General features: G+C 40.9%; 1 protein-coding gene across 1 annotated transcript; it reads right to left on the reverse strand.

Moving 5' to 3' along the window:
- Positions 1–7,069: 7,069 nt before the first annotated feature.
- Positions 7,070–20,925, reverse strand: LOC124136238 (transient receptor potential cation channel subfamily A member 1-like). Its single transcript, XM_048393925.1, has 13 exons — positions 20,839–20,925; positions 19,843–19,901; positions 18,680–18,774; positions 17,988–18,058; positions 17,178–17,349; positions 16,700–16,789; positions 15,736–15,905; positions 15,140–15,269; positions 11,312–11,506; positions 9,625–9,693; positions 8,963–9,073; positions 7,881–7,990; positions 7,070–7,349 (listed from the first exon to the last, which is right to left on the reverse strand). Exons 3-13 carry the CDS (start codon positions 18,692–18,694, stop codon positions 7,070–7,072), a joined length of 1,413 nt encoding a protein of 470 aa, XP_048249882.1. The 5' UTR covers positions 18,695–18,774; positions 19,843–19,901; positions 20,839–20,925.
- Between the last annotated feature and the right edge of the window lie 338 nt (positions 20,926–21,263).

Raw genomic sequence — 21,263 nt, forward strand, 5'->3', positions numbered from 1 at the left:
CATATTGTCTCATTGGTTTATTTCCTCCTGAGACGATGGGTTTGTAGACTTGTCTAGGGCGACGTGAGGATGGGACATTATTTCAAGGTCTCACATTGGCTGAATGTTAGCAGAATGTATAACAAATACTGTTCTCAGGGTATCTATACAATGTAGGCACTCACTATTCAATGTTAATTTAACTTATGGCTTGTCCCATACATGAAGACAAGGACATTACCATAATGTCATGCCTTGCCCAATACATGAAGACAGACATTACCATAACGTCATGCCTTGCCCAATACATGAAGACAGACATTACCATAACGTCATGCCTTGTCCCATACATGAAGACAGACATTACCATAACGTCATGCCTTGCCCAATACATGAAGACAGACATTACCATAACGTCATGCCTTGTCCCATACATGAAAACACTGACATTTTGATAACGTTCTTAACGACACTGACACAGATAGATAATGCCATATCCCAAACAAGAAAGCACAGGCGATTTATTCAGACAATGTTTTGTACAGTTGGCACATGACAGCGTTAACCATGATCATAATACATATAACCAGCATATTCGGCATGTCACTGTTTATTTTTCCTCGTCTACACATTTTGATAATGTCATGCCATATCCCGTACTCGAACGCATTGACATTTTGTTGAATGTTACGTCATGTTCCCTATATGAAGACACATACATTTTGATAATGTCATGCCATATCCTGTACACGAACACATTGCCATTTTGTTGAATGTTACGTCATGTTCCCTATATGAAGACACATACATTTTGATAATGTCATGCCATATCCTGTACACGAACACATTGCCATTTTGTTGAATGTTACGTCATGTTCCCTATATGAAGACACATACATTTTGATAATGTCATGCCATATCCTGTACACGAACACATTGCCATTTTGTTGAATGTTACGTCATGTTCCCTATATGAAGACACATACATTTTGATAATGTCATGCCATATCCTGTACACGAACACATTGACATTCTGTTGAAAGTTATGTCATGTCCCCTATATGAAGACACATACATTTTGATAATGTCATGCCATATCCTGTACACGAAAACATTGACATTTTGTTGAATGTTACGTCATGTTCCCTATATGAAGACACACACATTTTGATAATGTCATGCCTTGTCCAATACATGAAGAATGACATTAACACAATGTCATGCCAAATCCCACACATGCAGGTTACTGGTTATTTCATGATGTCATGCCATGTCCCGTACACAAAAACACTGACATTTTGTTAAATGTTTTGCCATGTCCCATACATGAAGGCAGGGAAGTTTTGATAACGTTTTGCCTTGTCCCATTAAAGAAAACACTGACACAGATAGATAATGCCATATCCCAAACAAGAAAGCACAGGCGATGTATTTACATAATGCATTGTACAGTTGCCTGGCAGTATTAACCAATAAATTTATTTATTTATTTGTCCTCGTCGACTAAGGCTGATATAGTGCCGACATGATGTTACATTTGGCCTCACTCAAAATGTCCACGTAAAGTATCTGTGATTAGACCAAACACAGGCAGAAGAGAGTTATCTCCCTTTCCTAAAGGCATCTACAACAAACGTTACAATTGTACATGTCTTGAAATCTATTCGCAACAGCAGCAATATATCCCGTGAGTGTACAGGTGAGGTGAAATAGGGTTTCAAGTCACCATAGCGACGTGCATGTACGTGTGTGTGGCTGCTTGTACTAGTCCGGACTGATGCCGATTTTATAGTGCTAGACCATTGAGACACCATGTCGCAGTTTAACATGAATACCCCACTCAGGCACAGTATACCGACTCCCAGTCGACTGGTCCTTGTTAGCCCCTTACTACCGAACGCCAGACAGGGTAACAACAAGTTCCATCTTTTAACGTCTTTTCGTATGACTCATTTGGGGATCAAACCCTGAACCTTCCGCTCTCCGGGCGGACGCTCTACCACTAGACCACGGAGGCGGTCCGTGAGTGTACAGATCTAACACACACAAACCACAACGGGTAATATACTGAAGTTGACTGATTCCGATTTGAAATTGAAATGTAGATAGTCATTCAATGTACAATGTGGAAATAAAACAGTATAGGTTCCAGCCTGACACATCTGACTTTCAAATATGTTTTCATTTGGGTTCATAAACATAGTTCCAGACATAAAACGTGGATAAAATACTGATACGATCTTTAGCCATAAGGAAGACACAAATAAAACAAACGCATTTCTTGTTAACGCTTAAACGCTTGTTTTCTTCGCTCCTCCGGTCTCCGAGGTGTACTGGATAGAGCGCCTGTCCAAAGATCGGAAGATCGGTGATTCAATCTTTCCAAAAGACGCTAGATGGTTTTTGCAGCTACCCTGCTCGCACTAAAAAACCGACACAAGTCCGGACTAGTACAAGCAGCCACTACCCACACACACCACACACACACGTAAACGCACGAACGCACGCACGCAAAACCAAACCAAACCAAACCACAAAAAAACACCAAAAAAAACACACACTCACACACACATACATAATAAAATAACCGCGTTTAACCACCTCAACTCTTCAGCACGGTGAACGGAACACTAATTATACAGCAATGTCAACTATAAGATCACTCAAATACCTCACCGTTTTTGTAATGTTTTGAATTGATGAGTGAGTGAATGTTCAGAGCTCCAGATAAGCTTTTGGTGTTGTGGGTATTTTACCCATGCATTTTAAAATCATTGGGTATCAGTAATTCTATCTGGGTATTCAAATTTCTGTTACCCACTAGTTTTTACACATGTGGGTATTTAAGTTAAATATTTAAAAACACTATTCATCTAGTCCCTGCAAACTGGTGTCGTGTGGGTTCGAGAGCTTTATTGGACTCAAAAATACCACGATACTTCCACAAGAAAGTGTGATGGCAAATGATCATGATGTAACTGTCACCGTGGAGTTTGACAAGGTTGACGGAATGCCCGTTTATAATTTCAAAATAAGTTGCTGATTTGCTAATCGAATACGCAGGGTTACTTCACAATATTTTGATGATACGCACAAGTTTTATTTTTGTAGCGTATCTGTAATGTTCGTTGCGTATTTGATACGCTTGGATTTTATTTTACTGCCTATTTCTCAATTTCTGATGTGTATTTTACGCAGATACGCAGCTTATCTGGAGCTCTGATTGTTGCAATCTGCCGTAGTCCACAACACAACATCTATCAACGCAGTGAATAATGGAATCTGGGACCAGGAAAAGAATGCAGTGACTACAACATTATCAGCGCCATCCACGGCATCGGGACACGAAGACACACGCTATCAGCTAGGTCACAGAGCCTGTCGACACGATCCCCTCTCACGGTACTAGGATACTAGGTCTTGATTTTATTACGCGCGATATTTCTGTACAATTACATTAAAAAACCTACAATGTACGCATTCCAACTGTTCAAGAAATTGGAAAGTTGTTAAAAATGTCGCAGGAGAAATTCGTGAGTGTTAGCGATAAGACTGTATGTAACATATATGAGAATAATATTAGTGATGTAACTACAACGTATTTTTCACAATGGTACAAGCCATCAATAAATGCATCTGCGTAAAATCCGGGGTAGAATAGGTCTTCAGCAAGCCATTCTTGTCGTAAAAAGCGACTAACGGGATCGGGTGGTCAGGCTCGCTGACTTGGTTGATGCATGTCATCGTATCCCAATTGCGTGAATCGATGCCCATGATGTAAATCACTGGATTTTCTGGTCCAGTCCTGATTATTTACCGACCTCAACAAAAAAAACAAAGAAGAAATAAAAAACGAAAAGAAGTGCAGGGTGAATTAGTTGCACCTCAACCCACTATGGTCCACCGAGTTATCTCCCTTCTTCGAGACCGTGAAAACCAGGGTTATGATTGGTCTTCAGCAACCCATGCTTGTCGTAAAAGGCGGCTAACCGGACCATGTGGTCAGGCTCGTTGAGTGCCTCAAACAACAAACAAAACCCTTCTCTCGATCGGCGAAGTACGACTAAAATCAATTCATATCGCCATGCAAAGGCAATTAGTAAGACGTTTTTTTCTGAATAAATGTGTCAAAGTGTTGCTGGAATCAGCTTCTGTCAATTGCACCAACTGTCATAATGAATGTAAACAGGTTGTACAGTGCCGTAGCCAGCCGTGGGGAGCAGGGAGGGCAGTTGCCCCCCTAGATTTTTTATAGTAAACAGTTTTATTTGAATCAAGTTGGGGACAAGTGATACTTGTACAAATATTTGCCGCCCCCCCTGTCAAAAAAAGTTAACTACGGCCTTGTTGTATGCCAGACAAGAGGCAGGTGCAGTGTCAATATTTTACGAGCGCATCATCGCTCAAGGCCCCGCACTCGGAAACACTCGCAGTGACAAGTGATAAAATCGTTGAAATATCTCGGATCTATTGATTCCGGAAGTAGATTCCTCACGGCTCGTTGATCCCGCTTCCGGAACCTACAGATTCGAGTGATTTCTCCGTGGCCCATTGATTCTACTGCTAGAATCAACAGGTTCGAGTAATTTCTGATTCGTCGGATGAAAGGTCGTTCTCACGTGACCCGTAATGGGATGTCGTCAGATCTTTGTTAAGCAGTAGCGAGAACTAAGATCTGATTTTAATGAGATTGTGAACTCTTAGCACTTCATATTTAATTATCTGTGTCTAACATATTGCAATGAGAAACGAAGATCATGGTAAAAGTAACGTATTTATTCACACGCGTGGAAGTGTATATTTATATCATAACATACAAAACAAGTACCAGGTCAGGACATCCGGTGTTGTTAACCCATAATAGTTAAACAAAACAACGAAGACCTTATATAAGTGATAAAATACAAGCATTATCAGATATCCTACTCAAAAGTAGTAAAGACCACCCGGTACTTTCATATGGCTCGAGTTAATCTGTCAAGGCGACACACAGTCTTCCAGTTGTGGGTGTTCTTTAACTTGTTTTGAGTGGTATATATTCTTTTGTCGTAAGTGGATCTTGTGAAGAAATTTTCACATGACCCTCCATCGAATATGTTTTCATGGTAACCTTTCCTGAAGAAGCTGATTTTAATGAAATTCTGAACTCTTAGCACTTCATTTTTATTTATCGGTTTCTAACACATTGCAATGAGAAACGAAGATCATGGTAAAAGTAACGTATTTATTCACACGCGTGGAAGTGCATATTTATATCACAACATACAAAACAAGAACCAGGTCATCCCACCCGGTGTTGTTAACCCATAATAGTTAAACAAAACAACGAAGACCTTATATAAGTGATAAAATACAAGCATTATCAGATATCCTACTCAAAAGAAGTAAAGACCACCCGATACTTTCATATGGCTCTAGTCAATGTCAGGGCGACACATAGCCTTCCAGTTGTGGGTGTTCTTTAACTTGTTTTGAGTAGTATATATTCTTTTGTCTTGTGGGTCTTGTGAAGAAATTTTCGTTATGGACACGTCATCTTTCATTCACATGACCCTCCATCGAATATGTTTTCATGGTAACCTTCCTGAAGAAGCTGATTTTATTGAGATTGTGAACCCTTTGCACTTCATTTTTAATTATCTGTTTCTAACATTAGCAATGAGAAACGAAGACAATTGTAAAAAGTATACCTTGGCCCCTCTTTCACACCCAAATCTTTCAGGGTGATAAGAGCTGTTATTATGCATATGCGAGTTAATAAAACGAAACACGCCTGTAAAATTCCCTCTCCCTACAACAATGCTTACGTAATGATTGACAAACGCGCCTAATACAGACATCACTGATGACGTAAGGTATAATGACGTCACAATATGGTAATGATGTCATACCTAATACATATCCATTTATTTTCTCTAGATGGATTTCAATATAGAAAACACTCCTTTTACACTAGTGTTTGTCTATTTTACTAAACTCGTATGGCACGATAACGCATGTCCTTATATCGCTATGGTGTGATTGGTTTGAGCAATTCATCATCAGCTTCTTGTCACATCGACGCAGACGAGATAAGACCCGAATCAAGTGGATACACGACAGTGGTTATTAAACATAAAGGGTAGGTAGATTGTTTTCGAGCCGACAAATATAAAAATCGCGGCTTACAGTGAAATAAACTGCAAGCTCAATCAATGTAAATACTGTCTTTGGAAAATTGGTTTGTCAGTAACACCACAATACATATATCCCGACGTACCCTATTTTCGAACAGTTAAGATGGCATTGCTGATATTTCGAGGGATGATTGAATCACACCTCAAATTCTGCTTCATATCAGTATGTGATGTCTTCAGCAATAGAATTCAGCTTCTTTCCGAAAGAAAAAAACAGTCCTCGATAAAAAGCTTTACCTCCATTGCGTCGTCTGTACTTCCGGTACACTCGAGTGACGTCACCTATTTTCGAACTCTTGATTGGTTTCGTACTTGAGCGGGGTTTCCACGAATGAACAGACATGCTTTTGCGCCCAGTTCTAAAAATAATTCTTACAGGTCGGCATTAAAATTCAAAAAGTAATTGAAAGTTTGAAACCTATTCACAAAATATGAATATTTCTCAAATTAGAGTGTTCACAATGTGTTACTCTTCCTCTTCATCATGATACGGGCACCAAAATTATGAATGACGTCGGAATGTTTTAACAGGTGTACAATACTTCACATGAACCCAATGTTGACAGGCCGAAGGCGACCAATACCAAGTCGGCAGCTATGATGACGTCACACCTCTCGTTATAATGAGACAAATCAATATCATATACGGCTGTTCGAAAATAGATGTCGTTCGAAAATAGGATACTCGACGATATAGCATCAACTGTACACACCCAAGGAAACGACTATGTTAGAACGGATGATATGCATGGTTCCAAGATAAATAAATATGTGTACTTACATTGCGTTAAACTCCAAACACATGCACGAAAGCGCTCTATTATTATCAGTTGATCGGCGCGCACTCGTTTTATCATTCTCAGCTCCCTGGGGAGTATACAAGATGCAACACCCTTTACTATATGGTCTTAACCTCATCTCCTGCCCCCTCGTCCCCGCTTTGTCCCCCCTCGCCCCCGCCCGGCCATCCGCTTCCACCGGGCCACCACCATGGACTGCTGCAGCATGACCCTCCCAAGGGACGTGGACGACCACCCCAGGGACTGACCCTCGGGGAGGAGCAGTGACTGGAGGCTGTCCGAGGGGGAGAGGCCTCCATCCCAGGCGTCCTCCTCCGAGTGAATGTCCATCCCCCGGGCGATCTGACGCAGGAGATCATGGTTCCGCTCCATCGTGCTCGACAACTCCTTCAGTCTGGGGAGAACAGAACAGAACAGAACACAGTGATGATTTGATTTTATATAGGAATTGGTTCCGTTTAATTTTTAATCTTAACGAATTATTGCGAAGATTTTCAACATCTTTAAAACATTCGTGTACATTTAATACTTGCAAAAATAAACAATTTCGAACTGTCTAAACTGCTATTCCAATTGTTTAGTCTTCCAGTAATAAATAGTCTACCGCTGGTGCACCGATGCAAATCCCATGACAGAACATCATCGAGGTACGTGTACAAAGGAAGTAGCGCACAATAAAATTAATGTTCGGCTTAGTGCCGCATCTATAAACTAGCTATGTATTGCCATACGTACACAGCCAAAGCCATTTGTGCCTGGAAAGCACTTGAATCACGCACTCCTATTATATAAAGTGCGCTTTAGTTAGTTCTGGTAGGTTAACGGTTTGTGACTATTAATTGGAATCGGGCATGGTTTGTTGGTCCACTGTGGGACAGAATCACGACTCCAACACGCCAATGTATGGTAGATGCACTGTGTATACCTGCTCTTCTGTTTGTTGAGTTCGGTGTAGACATATTGGTTGTGGGCAACGGTCCGACCCTCGTCCATGCCGTTAAACTCGTCATCGTAGGACATCACCTTGGACCACATCTGCGGTGACACAGGCAAGGTGATGAGATCTAACCCTAACCACAGCCTAACCATAACCATAACTAAACCACCCATCGCCTAACCAACCTAACCTGAGCTCCCACATGCTGAGGAGCCCCCTGAAGATCCGAGATATATGGTCTTCAGCAACCCGTGCTTGTCGTAAGAGACGACTAACGTGATCGGGTGGTCAGGCTCGCTGACTTGGTAGATGCATGTACCCCAATTGCGTGGATCGATGCTCATGATGTCAGTTACTGGAACGTGTGTTCCAGACTCTGTTATTTATATACCACAATGATTACAGCTAACATATAGATGAATGCGTTGTTAAATTACAAACACATATGCTGAGGAATGGCGAAGATGATCATCCGTGTATTGAACAGGATTCAAATATGACAATGTGTGTTATGTGCAATAAACTTTAAACAAGAAACTAGAATATTTTTTTCCAAATCCATTACAAAATCGTAACTATAAACTCACAAATGATAAGACAGACGATGGATTTACTCAAAAGGAGTTAAAGCAGATCAGATTCTGTCATATCATGACAGATTATCGATAGCAATATGAAAGAGTGAGTGAGTATGGTTTTGCGCCGCTTTTAGCAATATTCCAGCAATACCACGGCGGGGGACACCAGAAATGGGCTTCACACATTGTACCCATGTCGGGAGTCGAACCTGGGTCTTCGGCGTGACGATCGAACGCTTTAACCACAAGGCTATCCGACCGCCCCTTAATATGAAAGAACTTCCTTGGAGTCGTATATATGATCTGTCACAGACACTAATGTTCTTCGTTAATGCACCATCACAGTCTCAGCCGAAAATATTACTAATCCGCGAATTGACACGCGAAGTTCATTGCGATGGTGTGCAATTTAGCGAAGTACAGTCCGTAGGTAGATTGTGAATTATCCATTAGTTATTAGATCCCTTGCAAGGGCATCATTGGTGGACTTACATTCTGGAGGAAGGTCCTCCGCCTGTTGGGGTACACTCTGAAGGTGCCCTGGTCCAGCTTCACCAGCAGCTCTCGCGGCATCTTCCTCTCTATGTCCGAGTGGAGGTTCACCTGGGACACGGCAGATATCGGTACAAATGCTACAGGAATGGTAATCTAATTGAATACAACATGTTATACAGTGATAGCTGTTTATGTGTTTGGAGATATTTTACCTGGGCTTCAATTAATTAATGCTATTCATTGTTTTAGTATTAACCCAGTCTAAATCCAATTGTTTTGAAATTCCACTTTTGATAGATCCAAGATGTCAGCCACCAGGTAGAACACATGTGTTGATCCTGATCCTAGTGAACCTGATTTTTGAGCCATGTGAATTAACTTTGTGAACCAGACCACATTTGTTTCGACTGTTATTAAACGTACCAAAGAACCACGCAACACAACATTTCCCTCTAAAATTAACGCTTGGAGAACACTGTCATCAATGAACTTTAATTTTCCATCATCAACTAAGCAAACTGGCAGCACAATATATCTGTAATTCTAAGCAGTGTAGGTGGAGTTTGACAACAGCCTAGAAAGGCAATGGTAACATTTGGTGTCATGTTAGCGACTGCGGTGTAACAGCTACGTGTGGGAGTGTATCTTCGTGGTGTTACCTGCAGTGTCAGCCTCTGAAGCCGTGCGTTGGTCAGCACACTCTGGATGTCCCCCACAGCAAGGCCGATCTGACAACACATACAACCATGTAGAGTCCTACCGGCAACACAGACAATAATTACATCAAACCCAGATGCATTGAACACTGTGAGCAGATATATATTTAACCATTACGATGACAGCGACCCGAGAAGTGACTGCTAAGTTTCACTGATATTTGAGAGTTATTATACATTAATCTACGGTTATAACGATCTCAAAGGGGCCACTATTTTAGTTCGTTATAACTATAGTTCCTTATAAGCATACATGCAGCATATATACAGCAAATGGACTTCACAAAAAATAATCGGTTCGTTATATCCGTCAGTTCGTTATGAGTGTGTTTGTTATAAACGTAGTTTACTGTATTTGTTTATGAAACCGGAATGAGTTGTTATAACACGGGGATAAGTAGCTCAGATGCTGTACTATGTATGATCAACCTTGAGTTGATCATGTAGCGAGTGAGTGAGTATGGTTTTACGCCGCTTTTAGCAATATTCCAGCAATATCACGGCGGGGGACACCAGAAATGGGCTTCACACATTGTACCCATGTCGGGAATCGAACCCGTGTCTTCGGCGTGACGAGCGAACGCTTTAACCACTAGGCTACCCGACTGCCCTGATCATGTAAGTAACATCACTGGATATAATCACATATGGCACATAAACACTTAAACATTGTTTAAAACCTGGCTTATAATTGATTATTGATCAATAAAATTATTGAATAAAAAGAAACATATTTCATAAAAAGAATCTCTGTAAGGGAACAACAAAGGAAAGAAACGTGCTGCTGTGAGCGGTTATCTTTGCACATTAATCCATTTGCGTTTATATGTTTATTTAAACTGATGTAACGATTCTGGTGGAGAAGCGAAAAGGAGGTTTCTTATACAAATTGTGTGAGTGGTTGGTGCTACCGGTGTATCAGGACATGCTGACCCTTTTCGCGTACACTTGGTGTCATCACAGATTTTCAGTGATCCATTCTTATAACTTTCACCATTGCCATTTACACTCAATGGAATCTGTTTCTGCAGATAATCGAGACTGGTTTTTCTTTGGCGTTTATATATTTTTCATATATTGTTTCATTAGTGCATTCGGGGGCACGGGTGGCCCAGTCGTCTAAGGCGCCGCGATTCGCTGTGCAGAGTTGCGTCCCTTGGGCACGCCAGAATCCTAGGATTGTAGGTTCGAATCCCGGTTCGCCCCGATTATGTTTCTAGGTTTGTCAGCACCATTCCCGTGCTACAGGGTTTCACCGAAGTGGTAAACGTCTAAGACCTGCATCATTTCGGGCTTTCCTCCCACATTAAGCTGACACGCCACCATATAACTGGAATGCAGTTAAAAGCGGCGTTAAACCCAACTCACTCACTCATTAGCGTATTCTACACCTGTGTAAGTTGTGGTCGAGATATGCGTAAACAGATGATGCAGACAAAGGTAAATGAGTGCACATTACACAGCACAAAGGCGTCCGCATAAATATAACCTTTTGATATTGACGACACTGAAGTGTCCATAATTGTCTACACCTTATGTAAACATGTATCAACTAATATAAAACGCTTCATGTTTGTTGTGTGAGGATCGATAGGTCATGTGCTTTTACAGACACAGTCAAGATTCTCACCAGAAGGTTCATAAGAATGATCGGCATGAAGAGAACGAAGATTGTCATGAAGAAGAGCGTGCCGTGGGCGTAGTGAAGAGTGACCACGGAGTTGTCGTTGTAGGGCTCGTTGTAAGTGTCCATGTATTCCATCTCCAACATCATCGTCACCGACCGCAACATCGCCAGTCCTGGGGTCGAATACGCATGCGACTTCTGTGATTGGAACATGTGAATTTGACAGTTTTAAAACTTCACGATCTATGTACATATTGATAGCATTTTATCGTAAAGGTGCCTCAAACGTTCAACATCTACACTTTTGCATGAGTCGTCCTATCTAACATAAAACGCTATTTGATGTTGCTTAAGGCGTGATGCTTGGCAAAACTACAGGCAAGTACGGGTAAACTGAACATATATTGGTTTCAATATCACCAGTGTGTACGTCTCCCGGAAGCGACACTTGGTTTTTAGATGTTGTTTTATTTTGGCCTTCTCTGTTCACAACAAGTGTATCCTGATATGGACGGACGGAACGAACAACAACATAACCAGCATTAGAAACAGATGAATCTATCCCGTAACAACATAACCAGCATTAGAAACAGATGAATCTATCCCGTAACAACATAACCAGCATTAGAAACAGATGAATCTATCCCGTAACAACATAACCAGCATTAGAAACAGATGAATCTATCCCGTAACAACATAACCAGCATTAGAAACAGATGAATCTATCCCGTAACAACATAACCAGCATTAGAAACAGATGAATCTATCCCGTAACAACATAACCAGCATTAGAAACAGATGAATCTATCCCGTAACAACATAACCAGCATTAGAAACAGATGAATCTATCCCGTAACAACATAACCAGCATTAGAAACAGATGAATCTATCCCGTAACAACATAACCAGCATTAGAAACAGATGAATCTATCCCGTAACAACATAACCAGCATTAGAAACAGATGAATCTATCCCGTAACAACATAACCAGCATTAGAAACAGATGAATCTATCCCGTAACAACATAACCAGCATTAGAAACAGATGAATCTATCCCGTAACAACATAACCAGCATTAGAAACAGATGAATCTATTCCGTAACAACATAACCAGCATTAGAAACAGATGAATCTATCCCGTAACAACATAACCAGCATTAGAAACAGATGAATCTATCCCGTAACAACATAACCAGCATTAGAAACAGATGAATCTATCCCGTAACAACATAACCAGCATTAGAAACAACATAACCAGCATTAGAAACAGATGAATATATCCCGTAACAACATAACCAGCATTAGAAACAGATGAATCTATCCCGTAACAACATAACCAGCATTAGAAACAGATGGACCTATCCCGTAACAACATAGCCAGCATTAGAAACAGATGAATCTATCCCGTAACAACATAACCAGCATTAGAAACAGATGAATCTATCCCGTAACAACATAACCAGCATTAGAAACAGATGAATCTATTCCGTAACAACATAACCAGCATTAGAAACAGATGGACCTATCCCGTAACAACATAACCAGCATTAGAAACAGATGAATCTATCCCGTAACAACATAACCAGCATTAGAAACAGATGAATCTATCCCGTAACAACATAACCAGCATTAGAAACAGATGGACCTATCCCGTAACAACATAGCCAGCATTAGAAACAGATGAATCTATGCCGTAACAACATAACCAGCATTAGAAACAGATGAATCTATCCCGTAACAACATAACCAGCATTAGAAACAGATGGACCTATCCCGTAACAACATAGCCAGCATTAGAAACAGATGAATCTATCCCGTAACAACATAACCAGCATTAGAAACAGATGAATCTATCCCGTAACAACATAACCAGCATTAGAAACAGATGAATCTATCCCGTAACAACATAACCAGCATTAGAAACAGATGAATCTATTCCGTAACAACATAACCAGCATTAGAAACAGATGAATCTATCCCGTACCAACATATCCAGCATTAGAAACAGATGAATCTATCCCGTAACAACATAACCAGCATTAGAAACAGATGAATCTATCCCGTAACAACATAACCAGCATCAGAAACAGATGGACCTATCCCGTAACAACATAGCCAGCATTAGAAACAGATGAATCTATCCCGTAACAACATAACCAGCATTAGAAACAGATGAATCTATCCCGTAACAACATAACCAGCATTAGAAACAGATGAATCTATCCCGTAACAACATATCCAGCATTAGAAACAGATGAATCTATCCCGTAACAACATAACCAGCATTAGAAACAGATGAATCTATCCCGTAACAACATAACCAGCATTAGAAACAGATGAATCTATCCCGTAACAACATAGCCAGCATTAGTAACAGATGAATCTATCCCGTAACAACATAACCAGCATTAGAAACAGATGAATCTATCCCGTAACAACATAACCAGCAATAGAAACAGATGAATCTATCCGGTAACAACATAACCAGCATTAGAAACAGATGAATCTATCCCGTCGCAACATAACCAGCATTAGAAACAGATGAATCTGTCCCGTAACAACATAACCAGCATTAGAAACAGATGAATCTATCCCATAACAACAACACCAGCATTAGAAACAGATGAATCTATCCGGTAACAACATAACCAGCATTAGAAACAGATGAATCTATCCCGTAACAACATCACCAGCATTAGAAACAGATGAATCTATCCGGTAACAACATAACCAGCATTAGAAACAGATGAATCTATCCCGTAACAACGTAACCAGCATTAGAAACAGATGAATCTATCCGGTAACAACAACACCAGCATTAGAAACAGATGAATCTATCCCGTAACAACATAACAAGCATTAGAAACAGATGCATCTATCCGGTAACAACATAACCAGCATTAGAAACAGATGAATCTATCCCGTAACAACATAACCAGCATTAGAAACAGATGAATCTGTCCCGTAACAACATAACCAGCATTAGAAACAGATGAATCCGTCCCGTAACAACATAACCAGCATTAGAAACAGATGAATCTATCCCGTAACAACATAACCAGCATTAGAAACAGATGAATCTATCCCGCAACAACATAACCAGCATTAGAAACAGATGAATCTATCCCGTAACAACATAACCAGCATTAGAAACAGATGAATATATTCCGTAACAACATAACCAGCATTAGAAACAGATGAATCTATCCTGTAACAACATAACCAGCATGAGAAACAGATGAATCTATCCCATAACAACATAACCAGCATTAGAAACAGATGAATCTATCCCGGCTGCGGAGAAGAGATGGATGGGTGACCGAGCTCGGCCTGATCCCTAAGAGTTTCTAGAGCTTTGGCCCTGCTTCAAAATGAAACATGAGTGATAAAACACGTGGAGTCTCTTGAGACCATTGGTCTCGTTACTTTTACAGCGAATGGGTACCCGGCAGAACGAAATAGTAACGTAAATGTAAACCGTGCGCCTATCAGGCATCCAGTGGAGTTGTGTATATAATTTGAGTTCATACTGATCCATTGACCGTAATAATTTTATGAACATGGATTCGAAGCAATATGAATATATCTTATTCTGCATTTAACATTAATTTTAATAAATATATACTTTTTGAAAAGTCGCTTCTATTAATTGCTTGGGCAGTCTGGGAATGAATATACTACTGACATACATTTATTTTTACAGACCCTTTTATCAACACGGCGTTCTCAAATACCATGTCATATCACTATGGTTCTTATACCCCACTCAGGTTATCGTTCATATTGACACTTAAGATTATGATGCAGATGATGGAGTCGGTGTGCACATACCTCGTGAGACATGAGGATGTAGAAGGCGAGGCCGAAGGCGACGACGAGAATGGAGAAAACGACGATGACCTGGAGGAGAGTCTTGAGGATCTCCACAAACATCACCACGTAGATGCCGAAGAAGTCGAACCTAGTGGACAGTACGTTATATGTGAATCAGTGTCACAGGAAGTTCGCATGAGCCGTCTTCGCAAAGAGTTTACAATTGTAAATGCAAATAAATGATGTTAGAATAACGCGTAAGGGAAAGAAAATATTGGCTGTTAACGTCATGCGTTTAGGGTGATTAAATAATGCGCTCGGTCTGTCTGCTATCATTTTCTAAAGAGAGAATCTTTTTACAGGAAAACACAATAAGTGTTTTAATAAGTAATGTATATGCTAGAAGGAGAATATGACGTTACTCCTCATCACGAAGCCTACACTAACACCCAAACAGTTAACTTGCGCAAAGGGTCACATTAGCTAAGGTTAGACCGTTGGATGGACCAGGTAATTTTGAATTTAAGAAAACTGTACCATGCAGAAGGATTAATTTTTATAAATATGTGGAGAAAGACAAGGCCGCAGTGCTAAGACATGTTGTCTAGACCTACCTCTGTAGGAAGACCAGACAGTTGAACCAGGCCAGGAAGACGACGAATGCCCCGACCTCCCACTGCCAGTGTGTGGAGTAGTGGGCCAGGAAGGGGGAGACGAAGACGAGGGTGAGGACATACAGCAGCCACTCCAGCAGGTTCTGACAGTCCATGAAGTAGCGCCACCTCTGAAAGAAGAACATGGAGCACCTTCACTAACTGACCTGACCCTGGGGTAATCTAGCAGGGGGCTACCACGGGATCTACCGGATCACGATATGTGCTGGGTTAATACGGCTACAAATGGCACAGCAGCAAGTATACCATCGATAGCACCTCGCTAGGGTTCGACAAATCCATTTTACCCCATGAAATCCTAGGTGAACACGACAATGTCGGCCTGGTCTAGGTGTCACTGATCAAATGTAATCTTATTACAAAATTGATAAGTCCTAAGCATTTTCAGGACCTGGATCTGGATCTGGTCCAGGGCGGGGTGATCAAATGTAATTTGTTTGTCTTATGGCAAAATTGATAAAAACGTAAGGGCCTGTAAAAAGGCCCAGGCATGATCTTGGACGCGGGTGATTAAATGTAGTTGTTTTCTTTCCTTTTACATAATTGATTAAAAGGATTCATACAGGAGTCTGGTTCAGGACGGGCGTGGTGTCGTGCCTATGTTCTCTTCACTTGGATTGTGCATCTTCTCAAACACCAGGTCCCATTGTCAACTTCGCTGGTTCATGCGTGTATTGAACGTATTGAGTCAAACTTACACGATGTGCATAATTGTCAAGCCTTGGCCTTTAATCGCAAAAAATCTCATCAAATGCTTGCAATTGTCTCTCATTAATGGTCATATGTAGCCAGTGCACAACTACATTTAGTGTCACTCACAACCAAATCTATGCAGATAAATTCCATTTCAAAGGATAGTTTGTGTTTTGTGGTCTCCCTGGAACCTGTTAAAAACGGTAAATACCTCAGTCATCATCTGGAAGACCTCCTTGAGGATGTTGATAGCAGCAAAGATCTCAATGAGCCACAGAAGAACGGTGAATACAGGAGAGAACTGGAGTAGGAAAAGAAAGAGTTGTCATAGTTTTATCAGCTCTGTATCCTTATTCAGATATATACATATTCTTCCGTAGTGAAAAGAGAAATGAACCAACACCTTGAGCGAACAAACTACCTCTATCCTACTCTTATCGATCCTACCCTTTGAGGTATACACAAAGATATTATAATAGTTTATTGTGAACGAAATCTAATGTCCAAGATTTGTGACTTTTATTTTTACAATCTGATATAACTTTAGAAACAGGCGCTTTATGAAATACCAAAAGCCGTGACCAAATCAAAACAGTTCGTTATATCCGTCAGTTCGTTATAAGCGTATTCGTCATAAACGTAGTTTACTGTAATGTTGCTATTGTATTTATCATCAGGTTCAAACTTACATAGTGTCCGCCAAGATGGTTCCCGTGCAGAACCTTGATGGTGGCGTTGTCGACTTTACCCTCGTCGAAGTGGTCCATAGAGTCGTGGCTCACGACGAAGGAGGTGAGAAATGCGAGGAAAGTGAGGTAGATGAGGAGGTAGACGGAGCAGTACCATCGACCGTAGTAGTTCCTGAAACAAACCATGCAGACAACTACCAACGCCATCTGGAATCCGTCAGTTTACATGGAAGGGTACCGTTAATCCGCCATCGGAGGCAGGGCAAAACGTACGTTCAGTTTTGAATGGGAGCATTGAGGGGGGGGGGGGGGGGGGGGGGAGGGATTGAAAAGCAAACAATGCCACTGAGGGTTTAACTGCAGACTTATAAAAATTAAGGTGTATTGCCATATATCAATGATTGCGTCATCGTGCGACATCTTCACCATCAAACCTGTTGGAATACACCCTTGATCACAAATTACATTTTTGTATAGACACCGGTTTTAATACCGGTGTCAGTGCTCCTAATGACGATCTGGCATCATGATCTGATTGGTTGTGGGGTTTGTAACAAACAAACAACAGGGTACTCCAGTGTTTATTGTTATAAACGAGATGCCTTCAATCAAGATGTTGTACCGGAAGCTAGGACACTGTTGCATTTTGGAAAAGGGGAAATTCAATTCGTGTGACTTTAGGACTTCCTGCCAGTGGGTATCGAGAGATAGTTAAATTTTCATTTCCTTTTTGTTTCGAATATGTACTCAACATGGATCTACATAAACAATTTAATATCTGCAGCGTCAGCATAATTATCTTTACCATACCATTTCATCCTGAGGAAGTTGGTGCACACGGGATGAGAGAGACACTCAACTCTGCCGGTCTTCACCATCATCTGTATTAAACAGGAACAGTACTCACTGTGTTGTGACACAAGGATTGTCACATGTGTAATAACATGTTAGGAATCAGGTATATTCATAATGTAATCATACCAAGGCAATACCATCGCTAATGTTTTTTAATAAATGTGTTTTAGCTTCTCGAATTTTCATTTCACAGTTGTAATAATCAAACAATATATCTAATCTGTCGATTCTTCATTAGAGGGTTGACTGTGTTATTCCGAAGTGTATTTAATACAAAAAAGGTCAAGTCGCTAGGAGCAGCTTAAACATTCAGACATTTCACGAGAGTTCTTAAGGTACGAGGCGGCACGAGCCTATTCCCATGAAATGCTTCTCTTTTTTTCAGGTGGAAATCACGAATTTTCACCTGGTTAATGTGTTTCATAAAACATTATTTAAAAAACGAGGTGAGCAGAAACAGTTGTTATTATACAATCAGGAAGTAATCTAACATGATTAGATCGGAATTTACGGATGTTAATCGGCCTCAGGCTGACGGGGCCACCCTAACAAGATACATGTCTCGAACGCTGAAATGAGTAAATGTATGTGACCACGATCGAGACTGACAAGCACACGAGGGGAAGCTGACTGAGAAACTGACTGACGGTAAGTTCTGGCATAGGTTTGAGCGGCGCTCCGCCTTGGTTTTGTCGAGGAGGGGCTTCATGGCAGAACGCAGGTATTTGAAGTTGAAGTCGATCTGCAAACACATATACATTGGAATAAGTGGTGTAACAAATCCTACGTGCAGTCAAATCCCATTGTGTTGTCGCCTGGGAATGTCAAAAGATGCACGAAGGGACATAACTCTGTATCCATGACTCGTTAATCAGGTTATTCGTTAATGCTACTGATAGTCACTGTTAACAGCACCGTCTGGATTAACGAGGTCAAATGTGTAGCAAGATGGAATGTTACAAGCAAACACGAACCAATCAAATGTGTTTGGTCAAACTTTATGTGGTATTGATGATCAAACAGTATGTAGTATTTTATAGTCATACACTATGAAGCATTTTCTGGTCAAACATGCAGTATTTTCTGGTCAAACATTATGTGGTATTGGCCGGTCAACTTTATGTGGTATTGAATGATCAAACAGTACTATGTAGTATTGGGCAAAGACTTGTCAAACATGTGGTATTGACGAGAACGGCTACTTCTGAATGATAAAATATCAAGCCATCAAATTGGTAGGATCATAAAAGGACATTCATCTACGTAATTATGGACCTGTGTAACTCTATACATCCTTTTTCTTACCCCCACATTGATACGAATAATGGATGGCAGGGAGATGTTTGTGTTTGTCTGTGAACTGTATCAGTGATAACAATAACGGGTGAGGTGAGGTGAAATTGGGTTTAACGTCCCGTCCAAGATTATTGCACTTATATAGCGACGTGCATGTACGTGTGTGTGTGTGTGTGGCTGCTTGTACTAGTCCGCACTGATGCCGATTTATAGTGCTGCTCACTGAGATACCATGCCGCAGTTTAACATGAATATCCCACTCAGACACAGTAAACTGACTCCGAGCCGACCAGTCCTTGTTTTAGCCCCTTAATACCGAGCGCCAGACAGGGTAACAACAAGTACCATCTTTTAACGTCTTTTGGTATGACGCGGCCGGGGATCGAACCCCGGACCTTCCGCTCTCCGGGCGGACGCTCTACCACTAGACCACGGAGGGCGGTCGATAACAATAACGACAGTGACAACAAATGTGTAGTGAGAAAAGTAATTCTGAGTTTGTCCTACGACTCACAAAATAGTTCCTACTCCTGGGATCAAGCTGGACAGCGACTGACAGCGTTCTAACACGACCTGCATAGAGATAAAGTAGATATATGAACACCGTATCTAATGACATCGAACCCAGGTCTTGAAACTGACGTACAAAGACTTGAACCACGGGACAATAATAATTCATCGCTCACTCTTTGCATAAATAAGAAATTAACGACGAGCGCTAGTTGTTTATCGTACAATAATACATTTCAGGGAGAATAAACCACGTGGGACTTATTGTACCACAAACAACGACGATATAAGATATCAACATTATTTACAGCCTTTACAAGCTTTAATCATGGTGACCCATATTTAAATAATCCGATCTCGGCAATGTCGGAAAAGTCCATTTTATGAATAGGAAGTTAAGTTTGGTATTTCAGGTTTCAGTGTTAACAGCAGAAAGAGAAAATGAGCCAAGTGGATAATAGACGGCCAGTTGGTTGAGATCGTTTGGCCATTGCATCTATCTGCGTTGTCCAGCTACATCTAGGGAAACAACTCACTAACCTATCAAATATAACGTCCTTCAATTTACAACGTCATCAAGGTAAGGGCATATGTTCGAATCCCCGGAAATGACGTCATGATAGAACAATGTTTTGCCATGAATTAAAACCACGCCTTCTTCTTTATTGTTCTTTCCGGTTATCGCGCAGATGTCTAATATTGGTGTACATGGGAATCTGTTCAATATGATAGTGAACGTGTATGATAGCAGGTACAATTCAGTATATAAATAAAAGCGATAAAACCCTTTCCATATTCATAAGAAAGCTCTGCCAAAAGCAGAGTCGTTTGTGATTACGACAATGTCATGAGCACGTGTTTATGACTCACTAACAAATAGTGATGATACCAGGTGTTTGCGAAAAGGTGAGTGTATCCTGCCTCTCCGGTGGCACCCGTCACAAACACATGCAAAGGGAAGTCAACTTTCACCTGACAAAAACACGAGATAATCACCCACCATGCAGACTTCTGGCAGTTGTCTGATGAGGCCCACCATAGGACACCCATACAGAGGTGACGTCAGATCCATCGCCTCCTCCCACCTGTCAACAGTCACGTGATACCAGCGTAAGGAAACAATGGGAATAACAGTAAAATGTCAGATAAAATAAATGTACACACCCCCCCCCCCCCCCCCCCCCCCCCCCCCCCCCCCCCACAAACCAATCAGAGAACGCCCATCGTGAATTTAGAGTCATATTTAATGATAGTTGTGTCTCATTGCCTGATCTATGTTTCTATTTCCAAGGCGGTATTAATATCCTTTGAAATGATCATAACATGGAATTAATCAAAACGTGGTTGGCTTCATAGCACCAGGGGCCCTAAATATTGAGAGAAAACAATTGTTAGTTAGCTTCGTGTATATTTCATATCAAGTGT

Source organism: Haliotis rufescens, unplaced genomic scaffold, assembly GCF_023055435.1.
Source record: "Haliotis rufescens isolate VD_foot unplaced genomic scaffold, xgHalRufe1.0.p SCAF_121, whole genome shotgun sequence".
Lineage (NCBI taxonomy): Eukaryota > Metazoa > Mollusca > Gastropoda > Lepetellida > Haliotidae > Haliotis > Haliotis rufescens.

Excerpts from the sequence above, each read along its gene's own strand:
- LOC124136238 (XM_048393925.1), bottom strand. Across the intron at positions 17,350-17,987 it reads AACTTCCTCAGGATGAAATG|GAACTACTACGGTCGATGGT; the intron begins GTATGGTAAAGA and ends GGTTTGTTTCAG. Across the intron at positions 7,350-7,880 it reads CTCAACAAACAGAAGAGCAG|ACTGAAGGAGTTGTCGAGCA; the intron begins GTATACACAGTG and ends TGTTCTCCCCAG.